Source organism: Piliocolobus tephrosceles, chromosome 4 (genome assembly GCF_002776525.5).
Source record: "Piliocolobus tephrosceles isolate RC106 chromosome 4, ASM277652v3, whole genome shotgun sequence".
In the NCBI taxonomy this organism is placed as follows: Eukaryota; Metazoa; Chordata; class Mammalia; order Primates; family Cercopithecidae; genus Piliocolobus; species Piliocolobus tephrosceles.
Genome location: NC_045437.1, coordinates 62454858 through 62470215, shown reverse-complemented (window position 1 = coordinate 62470215; position 15358 = coordinate 62454858). Strand labels below are relative to the sequence as shown.

Sequence of the window (15358 nt, the reverse complement as noted above, 5' to 3'; positions counted from 1 at the left end):
GCTCCAACACTCTGGCTTTTTCTCCACAGATTGCTAGTGCAACGACTGCTCCATCAATCCCTTCACATTTGTCTCCCGGCTTACGAGATGTGGCTCTTCGTTGTTTAGAACTTCAACCTCAGGACAGACCTCCATCAAGAGAGCTACTAAAGCATCCAGTCTTTCGTACTACGTGGTAGCCAATTACGCAGATCAACTACAATAAAAACAGGATGCTCAACAAGAGAAAAAAACTTTTGGGGAACCACATTGATATTCTACTGGCCATGATGCCACTGAACGGCTACGAACGAGGCCAGTGGGGAACCCTTACCTAAGTATGTGATTGACAAATCATGATCTGTACCTAAGCTCAGTATGCAAAAGCCCACAACTAGTGCAGAAATTGTAAACTGTGCCTTTCAAAGAACTGGCCCTAGGTGAACAGGAAAACAGTGAAGTTTGCATGACTAAATTGCAGAAGCATAATTTTATTTTTTGGGGGCACTTTTTCAGCAATATTAGCGGCTGAGGGGCTCAGGATCTATTTTAATATTTGAATTATTCTTCCATTTCATATAGTGATCACAAGCGGGGGTTCTGCAATTCCGTTCAAATTTTTTGTCACTGGCTATAAAATCAGTATCTGCCTCTTTTAGGTCAGAATATGCTATGAGTAGCATTACATACATATATTTTTAAAAGTTGATACTTCTTTATGACCCACACTTGACCTTTATTTTCTTAAACACCTGGGCAATTGTGGCTCATTGTGCATTTTACTGTTGGCCCATTCATTTCGTTTTTGGAAATTATGGTTTTGTATTTTCATTTTTATTTACATTCATTTTTGTTTATTCAGGGAAAGGTGATCTTTTTTTCAAACCAGAAAACAAAAAAAAAAAAAACTAGATATGAACAAGAGTTCATTAAATATCTTGCTATTGTAAAAGTTTTTAAAATACAGACTTAATTTTGTTTTTTATATTGGAATACAATAAAGTACTACCTACATTTGAGTCAGTCACCACTCTTATTGTGCAGGTTAAATATAAGTTAACTAAAAATGAACTGTCCTCTGTGATGCAACTCACAACGAAGATCAAGATTACCTTAAAATTTATTTGATTTTTTTAGATGTTTTGGTTGTCAAACTGTAGGAAACTTCACAACATTTAAGTCTTACTCTGTATGTAACAATCCATCATTCACCTTCACTACTGGTAATAACATATGACTGCCATTTTCCTTTTACCATGCATCATCTCTTTACAGTAGGCCTGGCAGATCATTTTTAAAAAAGATTATTCAACTACCAATCAGTAATGTTTTTAAAGAATACATTTGCTTTGAACTTGGAAAATGTGTTCAGAAAGAAAAGTGGAATTGAATTTCATTTATACACTAATTCCTTGGATTTTGCACAGTTACCTAATGGTTTTAGTCTGGAGTTAAATTCAGATGCATGGAATCCTGAAGGAAAATGGTAGCTTTTTAATCTTTTTGTGTGTGTGTGAGTCTTTTAAATCAAGTACTGATTAACTATTAAATACAACTTTTGAGATTTTAGTTTTAACTCTTCAGAAGCCAGTGTGAAATAGAATTGGTTATTCTCAAAGACTCAGGATAAACTAAATAAGCTATATAGAGTACATTTAAAATGTACAACACAAATTGGAAATACAATAAGTTACAAGATAAGTTTACAGGGATATATTGCTTATAATTTTTAAAAGGCAGTTTGTTTTTTATGTGAATATGTTTCTTAGTGAAATTTTACATTCCTTTGTTTTGGAAGATTGGCGATATTTGAAGAGTTAAAAATAGTACAGAAATGTGAAGTTTGGTAGCTCTAAATATGTTGTACTTGACTTTCTTTTTTATTTTGTTTTTTTTTTTAATTTTTTATTTTTTGACTACTTAGAATTTTCATAATTCTAATAAGATTGTTTCCAAGTCTCTCATGTGCAAGCTTTAAAGGATGCACTCTTGCCATTTTATGTACTGGAAGATCATTGGTCAGATGAATACTGTGTCTGACAAAAATGTAAACTGTATAAACTGAGGAACCTCAGCTAATCAGTATTACTTTGTAGATCACCATGCCCACCACATTTCAAACTCAAACTATCTGTAGATTTCAGAATCCATTGTGTTTGAGTTTGTTTGCAGTTCCCTCAGCTTGCTGGTAATTGTGGCGTTTTGTTTTTTGTTTCGTTTTCAATGCAAATGTGATGTAATATTCTTATTTTCTTTGGATCAAAGCTGGACTGGAAATTGTATCGTGTAATTATTTTTGTGTTCTTAATGTTATTTGGTACTCAAGTTGTAAATAACGTCTACTACTGTTTATTCCAGTTTCTACTACCTCAGGTGTCCTATAGATTTTTCTTCTACCAAAGTTCACTTTCACAATGAAATTATATTTGCTGTGTGACTATGATTCCTAAGATTTCCAGGGCTTAAGGGCTAACTTCTATTAGCACCTTACTGTGTAAGCAAATGTTACAAAAAAAAAAAAAAAAAATCTCTGGGTTAAGAAAATTTGGCTTAAATGTATCCTTTGTTATTTTAAATATATTGAGATATTTTAATTAAAATTTTTACCCCATTGAACCGATTTTATAGTATTTGTACCTATTTTGGTGTTTTTGTCTTTATAGTAAATAAAAGTTTTTGAACAAATGTTAATTGTTACTTTTATTTATTTTGAAATAATTTCATACTTACATAAAAGTTGCAAGAATACCACAGAGAACTTCTGTATACCCTTCATCCAAAGACCCTAGTCAGGTTTCGCCAGCTGCCCATTTATGTCCTTTATAGCAAGAGGATCCAAACCAGGATCACAAGTTGCTCTCAGTTGTCATGTTTCTTCAGTCTCATTGAATCCAGGGCCATTCTTAGGTCTTCCTTGACCTTAATGGCCTTAATTTTTTTAAAAGATTTCAGATTATTGTTTTATAGAAGCCCCTCAAATTGAGTTTGTCTGGTGCTGCTGCTTAATTAGATTCAGAGTACACACTTTTGGCAGGAACATCACAGAGGTGATGCTGTGCTCCTCTCGGTGTGTCATGTCAGGATGCAGACAGGTTTGCCCCGTCATTGGTGACGACTGATAGTAACACTGTATGGTTACTCTTTCCTTTTATCATTAAAATCCACCTTTATAATTGAAAGTATTCTTTAGGGGCAATATTTGAGACTACATAAATATCATGTTTCTTGCCCAGTTTTAACTCTCTGCTCTTAGCTCTTTTGCCTGAATATATTACTCTGATGGTTGCCAAATGGTGATCTAGTTCCTTTACTTCTTCTTTGCAGCATTTTGCTGCAAAGAAGAGCTTTCCCTTCTCCCATTTATTTATCATATATCATATATTTGCTGAAGTTGCGGATTTGCCCAGTGGGAATGTCTGAAAGCTAGCTTCTCTATCCTTGGCAAGCCACCATTATTCTTTGAACACTTCCATACTTTCAGCCCCATCTTATGCAGTGTCTCCTTTGGCACTGGGATCAGCCATTTTCCCAAAGAGCTCTGATTCCTTTGATGGAGAACAGTATTTTTAAAACCAAGATCTGGGTGCTAGATAGGCTCAATTCTGTGTGTCACTGCTCGTTGGCTCTCTCGGTAGAGCTAGAATATATATATGAATATACACAGTTCTGCACACACTTGCAAAATATGCATGCATATACCTACATACATACACATAAAAACCATGAGCTCACACCAACCTTCCGATTGCAATCCAACGCCAACAAGGTTCACTCAAGCTTTCCCTTTTTCCAAATTTGTAACTTTCATCTCAGGCAGTGAGAATCGTGACTCCGATTATTCCCAACATACTGACTAACTTGCTTAATTCTTCCCAATCTCCCTCCCCCATGTAACCAATCTCCATGCAGAATGGTTAATGACAGAGTTCAGAAGCCATTTTGTTTCTCTACATTGGTTTCAAGTTTCTGTATAATTTGATTGGATTTTGGGGGGGGGGGGCAGGGGACAGTCTCGCTGTTGCCCAGGTTGAAGTGCAGTGGCACAATAGCTCACTAAAGGCTTTGCCTCCCAGGTTCAAAGGATTCTCCTGCCTCCCGAGTAGCTGGGATTACAGGTGGACACCACCACGCCTGGTTAATTTTTGTATTTTTAGTAGAGACAGGGTTTCACCATGTTAGCCAGGCTGGTCTCGAACTCCTGACCTCAGGTGAACCACCTGCCTCGGCCTCCCAAAGTATAATTTGATTTTAAATGTACATCTTTTAAATAGGTTTTGGGTATTTTTGCAAAAGGGTATATTTCTGTGACTTAAGAAAAATATTAAGTTGGAGAAAAGTTTTTGTTCCAGATGAATAGAATCAACTCTATTGCTCCTTAATTCTTTTTAAATGATATTAATAATTTTATAAAATGGGTGACAGCCTTCATGTCAGAAACCAGAAAAATGTTGGGGTATTATGCTCATATGGAAATGCCGATGATTGCATTTATGAGCTGATGTAAGTCATTTGTTATAAAACAATGCATGAAATAACTACAGTCAGGGAAAACAGTGACTAATGAAAACTTACACAAATTGCTGTCTTTCTATGTCATGACATGGTTTGGCCGTTTTAAATTATACTGTAAGCATAAATGCCAGGTTGAGCTGTGATAACAAAGGGAAAGGACTGGACTCTTAAAGTCGGTAATGATGGATTTGGTGACTACAGGACCTGAGATACAACCTGGGTTAAATCTGGTTCTGTCACTTACCTGCTACGTGACCCCCATTTTGACTTTCCGAACCTCCATTTCTGCATCTATAAAATGAAAGTGACAGTGTTGTGAGAAGAGAGCCTATATAAATGGCGTAGAATAGTACCTGGCATGTAGTGAATGCACAATGCGTGTTTTTGTGAATGACTGACCCAAAGGTCACAGACTCAAAACACCCACTGGACTAGATCCCCAGCAAGGCTTGTGGCAGACCTAAGAGTTTGCATCAAGTTCATGTCCAGGGGAGGCCCCTGTTACCATGTCAGAATGAAAGCCCCGTATTGTCAAATGCTCTAAATTGTCAAGAGAAACTGGAAATCTGGATTTTAGGTGCAATTCCCTATGTTTAAACATTAAAAACTAATTTAAATCCTTATTAAGAACTATAAAAACTATTGGGCGGGCTGAATACCTTTTGACCTCTGACCTGTGCCCAGACTTAGAAAACAAAAGAGGTAGAAAATTAGAGGGGAATCTCAGCTTTGGAAAATTGGATCTAAGACTTTTGTCTTTTTTGTTTGTTTGTTTGAGACAGAGTCTCGCTCTGTGACCAGGCTGGAGTTCAGTGGCGTGATCTCCGCTCACTGCAACCTCCAACTCCCTGGTTTAAGAGATTTTCCTGCCTCAGCCTCCCAAGTAGCTGGGATTACAGGCACTCGCCACCACGCCCAGCTAATTTTTTTGTATTTTTAGTAGAGATGGGGTTTCACCATGTTGGCCAGGATGGTCTCAATCTCCTGACGTCGTGATCCCCGCCTCAGCCTCCCAAAGTGCTGGGGTTACAGGCGTGAGCCACCATGCCCAGCCAAGACTTTTGCCTTCTAAGATGTGAGATGAACAAAAGTGGAGATGCTGATTATAGATGCTAGAGAGCTTACCTCTGAAGAGAAAATTAATATCTTAACTATACACACTAATGTGAAGTGCTTACCACTACAGCTCAAGTATCATGTTACAAAATACTAATATGCATATGTAGCATTCAAATATGTTGTCAATATTAGAGTTAACTTTGTAGGTTTTATTTTGCAATAGATAACTGCCTGCACAATCTGTTACCGAAAGAACTCCATCGATGACTGAAGCCAGTCTCATTAGTTGGTATGCAACCTGACATCTCTATACCCCATGCCTCATGGCCCTCAGTTTGTAGCTTATCAGATCTGTAGAGGTAAAACCAGCCTAAGCTGATGTGGCGAGGGGTAAATCCTTCATGCCCCAAAATTCTTTTTCCCACAATGCTGAGATTCCTGTTAGAGTTTATTTTTGAGATAACTAAGTGATAGTTTCCCTTAAGGTCAATTTGCTTAATAAGATTTCTCAACATCTATGTAGACATACTGAGAGGATGAGGATTGTAACCAGGGTGAAATGGAGAGAAAGGATAGGAGGAGAAATAAAAAGATGGGAGAGAGTGGCATGACGATATTTGTGCGTTAGAGCACCCTTGCAGTATCTTGAAGAAAGAATTACATGGGCCAATACAAAAGGCAGGGAGAAAGAAGGCAATTGCAGTATCCAGAGCCTAGGTAAAGGTAGCATTATGGGAATGAGGAGGAAGAGAGAAATCTGAGTGATATTAAACAGCAGAATTGAAAGATTATAGAAATGACCTTGGGGGAAGGGTATGAGGAGGATGGAGAATGACATCGAGGATGCGTCTGCTATCCAGGCTTGGTCACCTGTGTGAACACTGATGCCGTTACTGATACAAGGAAATGACAGGGGGAGTAGATTGGAGGACAAGATGTGCTTTGGACATGTTAAATTCGAGTTGTCTGGAGGATATTCAAGTAGAAGTTTCCAGTAATACTGTATATGCACATCAGTACCTCCAGAGATACTTTGGTTGCAAATAATAAATGTGGAAGCTATTGACATATAAATGGTCACTGAAGCGATTGATAGATCATGTAGGGTTGTACTCAGCTGTGTGTAAAAGTGACTGGACTACATAGCCTACGAACGAGAGAGGGTAAGCAGGTCAGGGCCGGTGTATTAGGCCTAGGATGTCATCGATGTTGCCATGCTTTATCTTTCTGCTCCTCTCTTCTTAGCATGAGGCTTTCATCCTCAGGCTCCAACTCTGGTCTCCAATCTACAATCAGAGAAAGAAAAAGGAAAATAAAAAGGTAGTGCCTGTATCAGGAAGACACAAACTTTCCTAAAAATGCTTCTGAGATTTTCACTCACATTTCGTTTGACTAGAACTCCCCAGCTATAAGGAAGTCGGAGAAGAATGGGCATCAAGCAGGCAACTTTACAGCATCTACCACAATGAGTGACAAGGGAAATGGGGGAGAATACTCAGGAGAATATGTTCAGTGAGAAAAAACCAACACCAGAACCCCGATAAAGACCAAGATTTAAGGCATAGACGAGAAGCAGAATAGATAAAGGAGACAAGAGCTCATCTTCAGAAACTAGAAATGCACAGGGTCAGGGAAATCAAGAGAGGAGAATGTTTTAAAGAAAGGTCAGTAATTTCAAAAGCCACAGACGTCAGGTAAGATAAGAACTTCATTCTCACAAGGTGAAGGGCAAGGACCATTCCAGTGAAGCTGACTGGAAGGAAACATGATCATATCTGGGCAAGCATGGTCATGGAGATGACGTGCATAACCTACTTTGTCCAGAAATCTGTCTAGGAGCAAAAGTGAAGGGAACAACGTGGAAGAATTATTTGGCCAATTATGCAACATCCAGAAGAGGGCAGCAGAGTAAAACTTTTCTTTAATTTGCACTGACTGCCAGATATCTAAAAATCAAACGTTACCTCACCCCTTTCTCAGGAATAGAGCAGAAATCTCAGTGTTCCCCTTAGAATGCTGAAAAAACTCAAAACAATCACTGAGAGTTGCATTTTTCCATTCTAAAACCTAGATTCAATGCTTATCTATTACATAACAGGGTGTTCCTAGTCCCTCTACCTCCTTCCAACAGTCTACGTAACAACAAAAGGAGAGGCTGTAGCAAGATACTTGATGCCCTTTCCTGGTTTCTTGTTCTCAGGACCACTCTGCTGTCAGCTGGCAGGGTCATCTATCCATCCATCCATCTATCTATATCTATCCATGCATCTATCCATCCATGCATCCTGCCAACCACTCTTCCTCTGAGCTTTTCAAACTCTATTTCCAGCTAGTACTGTGCTACTAGAACATTCAATGACTATCTACTGCTGATTACCTCAATGTCCATGTTTTTTAATGGTCTGAACTTACTCTGCCTAAATCTTTATTTCCTACTATCCCTAATGCAAAATTTCTGTTCTACTCCTTTCATTATATTCCTGCTCTCCGAATCCACTGTGTTCCACCCCACCTCTGCACCTTCCCTCACACCAGTGGTTTACAAACTTTTTGTTCTCAGAGCAGTCAAGAAGTGCTGCCACAGAATATTCCAGTTGATTCCCAAGACAGCCAAAACTAGCTGGTGTACTACACACCTATATGTGGCATGCTGTACAGTATAGTCCTAATAGATTTGTATATTTATTACATTTTTTTTTTTACAGTCGATGGCAGTAAAGTGGCCAGAGGAAAAGGTGCCTTTTGCTAATTCATACAAAGAACTAGCAGAGACCATTTTCTCCTCCTTTTTATGCAATATTTTAGGTCCTGCAGCACAAAATTATTTTAAAATACTTTCTAATTTCATCAATATGTAACATACTACTATAATTCATAGAATTGGTATTAACTACAACATTCAATGAAATGTCACATACTTTCCTTCTCAAAATTTTGAATCACAATATGTGGTTCTAACACTCAATTTCCCAAATATTTTTGTCTTCAGACCCCATTACACTTTTAAAAATTGTCGGAAGCCCCCAAGGGCCTTTTGTTCATGTGGTTAATAGCTGCTGATATTTACTGTATCAATATTAGAATTGATAAATGCATAAAATGCATTAATTCACAAGAAATAACTATTAAAACTTATTATATGTTAAATCAGATAACATATCTTTATGAAAAATCGCTATATTTCACCCCCAAAAAATAGGAGAGTGACATGTTTTATATTTTTTCAAATCTATATAATTTTTTTTTTTTTTTTTTTTTTTTGAGAGGGAGTCTCACTCTGTCACCCAGATTAGAGTGCAGTGGTGGCATCTCGGCTCACTGCAACCTCTGCCTCCCAGGTTCAAGCAATTCTCCTGCCTCAGCCTCCCGAATAGCTGGGATTACAGGCGTCCACCACCGCGCCCAGCTAATTTTTGTATTTTCAATAGAGACAGGTTTTCACCATGTTGGCCAGGCTGGTCTCGAACTCCTGACCTCAAGTGATTCACCCGTCTTGGCCTCCCAAAGTGCTGGGCTTACAGGCGTGAGCCACTGTGCCTGGCCAAATCTATGTAATTTCTAACTTAATAAAAGGCAATTGGATCCTCATATCTGCTTGTGCATTCAATCTGTTGTTTTATCACACATATAACCTCTGGAAACGACACTGTACCCTCAAGAAAGAATGAGAGTAAAGACAAATACATCTCAGTACAATTAAGAAAATAATTTTGACCTCATAGAGCCCAGAAAAGATCCTAGGGACCTCCAGGGTCCCCAGACCACATTTGAGAATTGCTGGCTTCTATTAATCCCTTCTACTTCTCTTCTACTTATTCCTCCTTGAAGCACTCCCCAACTCTGGTAGCTCACACTGAAATTCTATGGTAATTAATATTTAATTTTTAGAAATTATATGTTTTCCCAAATAGACTGTAATCTTTTTTTTTTTTTTTTTTTTTTTTTGAGAGGGAGTCTGGCTCTGTCGCCCAGGATGGAGTGCAGTGGCCGGATCTCAGCTCACTGCAAGCTCCGCCTCCCGGGTTTACGCCATTCTCCTGCCTCAGCCTCCCAAGTAGCTGGGACTACAGGCACCAGCCACCTCGCCCGGCTAGGTTTTTTTTGTATTTTTTTAGTAGAGACGGGGTTTCACCGTGTTAGCCAGGATGGTCTCGAACTCCTGACCTCGTGATCCGCCCGTCTCGGCCTCCCAAACTGCTGGGATTACAGGCTTGAGCCACCGCGCCCGGCCGACTGTAATCTTTTAAAGTTGTATCTAGGCATACAGTTTTCAGTGAACACATATTTGCCAGTTATGTCACCCACATTAGGCTACATAGCTATTCAAATAGTCTACAGAATATCTGCTATCTCTAAGTATCATCTCTCTTCCAGCACCGAATTTTGAAATCAAAGTTGTGCCTGCTACTTCCTCTGTCCCCCGACACCCAATACACACACACACACATACATACACACACACACATACACACACACCCACACACTACAATTTCCTTCTCTGTGTTGGATCATTCCCATCAACACACAAATATGCTATGAGATCTTTTATCTTACCGAATTATTCTCTGCCTAATTTAGCTCCATTTTTCTTCCACTCTTTCCATAAAATTTACTGAAAGAGACACACACACTTGTTCCCACTCCTCGCCTCACATTAGGTTCTCAATGCACTCAAACACACTCAAACCTATCACTAAAACTGCTTTTGACCATCTTATGAGGGGTCTGCATTTATTGACAGATGACTTCATGGTCACTGCTCAATCTATGTTCTTTGCCATCCCCTTTTTCTTCCTAGGTGATCTCATCCAGTGCTCTGGCTAAAAACTCTATCACCAGCTATGGCTTTGGAGCTCCAGATGTGAGAATATTCAACTAGTTACTTGACATTTCTTGGAGGCATTTCAAAACTTCACCTTCCCATATCCAATCCATTGGCAAGTCCTGTGAGTTCCTCCAAAATAGAAAACCCCAATCCATCCACCCTCTCCATCTCCAGTTACCACCCAGTCTAAGCTACCATCGTCTCTGCCATAACTACTGTATTCGCCTCCTAATTGGCCTTACCGGTGTGGTGATTGCCCACCTTTTCACCACAAAATATCCAAAGTGATCTTTTTAAAACATGAATCAGATCCTATCACCCTCCTGCTTAAAACCCTCCAGTGGCTTCCCATTACACTAAGAATCCCAACTCCTCACCAGGACCTACAGGACTTGGCCTCTTCTCTTTCTCCCTGACTTCATCTTTCCCTTTTTCTTACTTACCCTGTTCCATAACCTTATTTTCCTTGCTTGAACATGTCAAGCTCCTCCCCACCTGTGCTTGTCCATTTGCATTGCAATAAGGAATACTTGAGGCTGAGTAATTTATAAAGAAAAGAGGTTTATTTTGCCTCACAGTTCTGCCAGCTGTATGAGAAGTGTGGTGCTGGAGCATCTGCTCCTGGTGAGGCCTCAGGAAGCTTCCAATCACAGCTGAAGGCAAAGGGGAGCTAGTGTATCACATACAGAGAGAGAGCATGGGAGAGAGGAGATGCCAGGCTCTTTTCAACAACCAGCTCTCGCATGAACTCACACAGTAAGAACTCACTCACTAAGGTGAGGACAACACCAAGCCATGGTGAGGGATCTGCCCTCATGACCCAAACACCTCCCACTAGGCCCATCTCCAACACAGAAGGTCACATTTTAACATGAGATTTGGAGGGAAAAAACATCCAAACCATATCACTACCTCAGTGCCTTTGCATTTCCCATTGGGAGAATCTCCCCATGAATATTTTCAAGTTTGTTGCCTTCTTGTCATTTAGGTCTCAGTCATTTGTGTCATCAGCCTATCAAAAATTGCTACCCCTAATCCCACACCATGTGACCCACACAAAGAGAGTGGGGTCCCAGTAGGAAACAGATAACACATGCAAAATAAGACATTTGAAAATAATTGTGTAACAGCATGGACAGAATGAAGGGAAACCACAGGGAGGTTGTATAGAACCACAGAATTGGCAATAATAGAGTGCTGTTACCATCCATAGGCCCGAATGAAACCCGGAAACACAGAAGACTACATGGAGAGGACCTTAGGTTGGGATACAGCCAGTACACAGAGATCAGCACCTCACTCTCCTCTCTTCTTGCAGTTTTCTGCCAGTGCTCTCCACTGGTCGAATCCACTTGGAAGCAGGAAGACAAGGGACCTTGTTGTTGTGCAAGCCAGTCAGTCAATCCCCCAGGGTGTGGACGGTGGCTCTGGAAAGGCTACATAAGATATCCAGCCCACTCTCTTCTCATTATCCTGCCTTATTTTCTTCACGGCATTAATCACTGTCTGACATTATTTATGTGTTTACTTAGTATCTGTCTCCCGCACTAGAGCTCAGGACATAGTAGGAGTTCAATAAATTATTTAAAAATCAAGTTAATCTCATTTTGAACTCTGGAAGTTACAATCTGTGCAGGCATACATGCCCTATTTATAGATATTTAGGACACTGATGTTAAAGATGATTTTACCGGCCAGTTGCAGTGCCTCACGCCTGTAATCTCAGCACTTCGGGAGGCCGAGGCAGGAGGACTGATTGAGCTCAGGAGTTCAAGACAAGCCTGGGCAACACAGTGAGACCCCATCTCTACAAAATTAAAAATTAAAAAATTAGCCAGGCATGGTGGTGTGTGCCTGTAATCCCGGCTACTTGGGGAGGATAAGGAGGGAGGATTGCTTGAACCCAAGAGTTGGAGGCTGCAGTGAGCTATACCTTGTTTCAAAAAAGAACATTTTTCCTACACAGTATTTTTGTGATTTATAGCATAAATGGGCTTTAAATGGAAAAACACAGCACATACATTCTTATCTTCAATTGGGTAGAGTATTTGGGGAAACTGGAAACAACAGGAAGTGGGAAAAAGAGTCAGAAGAAGAGAGTAATTTTGGATAGCAGCACATCTCCATGCCCATCATGGCCAATCTTTTGCTTGCTATCTATGATGTATTATAAAGCTGTCAATTTGTCATTCTTCATCCATCTGTATTTTAAATGTTATATAAATCAATAAAGACATAGATGATTTAAAAGACACTATGAACCAATGACCTACTTGATATTTATAGAACACTAAACCTAACAACTACAGGATACACATTCCTTTTACCTGAACACGGTATATTCACCAAGATAGAGTGCATGCTGGGACATAAAACAAGTCAATAAATTTAAAAGAACTGAACTCATTCATGTTTTCTGACACAACAGAATTAAACTAAACACCAGTTACAATAAGATATCTAGAAATCCCAAATATTTGGAAATTAAAAACACATTTCTAAATATTTCATGGATTAAAAACATAAATCACAAAGAAATTTAAAAAATATTTTGTACTGAATGATAATGAAAAAACAACATATCAAAATTCCTGAGATTTGGCTACAGTAATGCTTGGAAGGATAGTTATAACTTTAGATGCTTCTATAGAAATGAAGGAAAGACCAAAATCAGTGACCTAATATTTTATTCTGACAAACTAGAAAAAGAACAGAAAAATAAACCCACTGTAAGTAGAAAACATAAAATACTAAAGATAAGAATATGACTGGTCAGTGACTTATGCCTGTAATTCCAATGATTTGGGAGGCATAGGCAGGTGGGTCACTTGAGGACCAGTTCAGGCAACATAGTGAGACCCCATCACTAAAAATAAAAAAAGAAAGAAAAAAGACAAGAACAGAGGTCAACAAAATAAAAATTAAGCAGGGACAAGTAATAAAGCCAAAAGCTGTTTCTTTGAAGATTGACAAACCGTCAATTACACTGATGAAGAAGAGAACATAAACCACCAAAATCAGAAATGAAAATGAGCTATTACAACAGATCATACAGACATTAAAAGGCTAGTAAGATGGTATTTATAAACAACTTTATACCAAGATATTTGACAATTTAGACGAAATGAACAAATTCCATAAAAATATAACTTACCAAAAAACACAAGATGAAACAGACATTATGAATAGCCCCGTATCTTTAAAATAAGTTGAATTCATTATCAAAGAAAATTACAAGCCCAGATGTTTTCACAGGCAAATGCTATCTAAAAAATTTTAAAACATACTTCAAAATAATGTGGGATGACAATAGCGTATGTTAAAACCTACAGGATCTGACCAAAGAGGTACTCATAACTCAGCAGTTATGTCAGAAATCCAAGGGCAGATCAACATTTGACAATGTGTCATCATTCACTACAGTAATAAAGGAATAAAAACTATATGGTCATCTCAATAAACAGAGAAAAGTATTTGATATTTATCATTCATTTAAAATTTAAAACAATAAAAAAATTTTGGAAAGTCAAAAACAGAACTTTAAAAAACTTCATAAAGTATACCTACCAGAAAATTACAGTAAATACTAAACTTGAAGGCAAAACTTCAAAACTAGAAGAATGCAGTAGACTTACACAAACCAATAAGGATAGATCTTCAAGAAGTATTTTTGAGTAAATCAAAGAAGTTATGGATCCTTATAGTATTTTAACAATACTCACAAAATACTATGTATTTTCTATAAAAACATATGCAGGTATGTAAATACATAAAAATAAAACTGGCAGAATAAAATAAAAACCAGTCTGATAATTTCTGAGAAGAGCCAAGGACCAGGATTGGTGGAAGTACAAGGTACAGAGTTTGGTTAAGGGTGACTTGAGCTTTAGCTACCATGTTTCTATTTGTATAACTTTAGATGCTTCTGTCAGAAAAGAAGAAAAGATTAAAATTAGTGACCTAATAACCTACTTTAAAAAACTAGAAAAAGGTTTTCATTAATTACCTAATCAAAATGTAATACCATAAATATAAAAAACACTGTAAAAATACACAAAAACTGATTTTTTTTTCTTTTTTGAGACGCGAGGCTGACTGCCTGAGGCGGATTGCGGGCCTGCTATGGGCAGGCCAGGGAGGGCAGGGACTGAGGTGGGCGGGCCGGGTGGGCGGGGACTGAGGCCTCGGAGGGGTTTAAGGACCCTGGGCTAGAGGCGGGCGGGGCCGAGGCTGGTGGAGTCAGAGGCGAACTGGAAGCCTTTTGAGACAAGTACATTACCATTGGTAAAGATTACAGTAGTTCTTTTGGGTTCTTTATTAAGTTTGGCGACTATAAAGAAACTTTCTTGTATGCCACTTATTAATGCATCCTGGAACTGAATTGACTCCATTTATCAAGTCAGGTAAATCTAGATTATGCCAAATTATCAAACACAGAGTCTGAGAGAAAAGCCTCTAGAGTTTACTAACATTCTATACGATATGAATGAAATAGAGACACTGGTGGATACTTTTTCTCTTTATTTCTTTCAGAATAGAACAAATTAGTCCCGTAGCTACTGGCAATTGGCTTTTTTTTTTTTTTTTTTAGACGGAGTCTCACTCTGTCACCCAGGCTGGAGTGCAGTGGCGGATCTCGGCTCACTGCAACCTCCGTCTCCCAGGTTCAAGCGATTCTCCTGCCTCACACTCCTGAGTAGCTGGGACTACAGGCACGTGCCACCAAACCCCCCGGCTAATTTTTGGTTTTTTTGGTTGGTTTGTTTGTTTGTTTTTTAGTAAAGACGGGGTTTCGCCATGTTTGCCAGATGGGTCCTGAACTCCTGATCTCAGGTAATCCACCTGCCTCGGCCTCCCAAAATGCTGGGATTACAGGCGTAAGCCACTGCGCCCGGCCTTGGCTGAGTTTTTTTTGTTTTGTTTTGTTTTTTGTTTTTTTTTTGAGAGGGAGTCTTGCTCTGTCACCCAGGCTGGAGTGCAGTG

The 15358-nt window shown here is 38.9% G+C and overlaps 1 protein-coding gene across 2 annotated transcripts in view; it reads left to right on the top strand.

Annotated features, from left to right (window-relative positions):
- The window catches only part of MAP3K1 (mitogen-activated protein kinase kinase kinase 1), a 77027-nt gene extending 74363 nt beyond the window's left edge, over window positions 1-2664 (top strand). For both annotated transcript variants that reach the window (XM_023210524.3, XM_023210525.3), the window contains exon 20: window positions 30-2664. In XM_023210524.3, coding sequence (XP_023066292.1) covers window positions 30-179 — 150 coding nt within the window. In that variant the 3' untranslated portion in view covers window positions 180-2664. The remainder of the gene's footprint in view (window positions 1-29) is intronic.
- Window positions 2665-15358: the final 12694 nt, after the last annotated feature.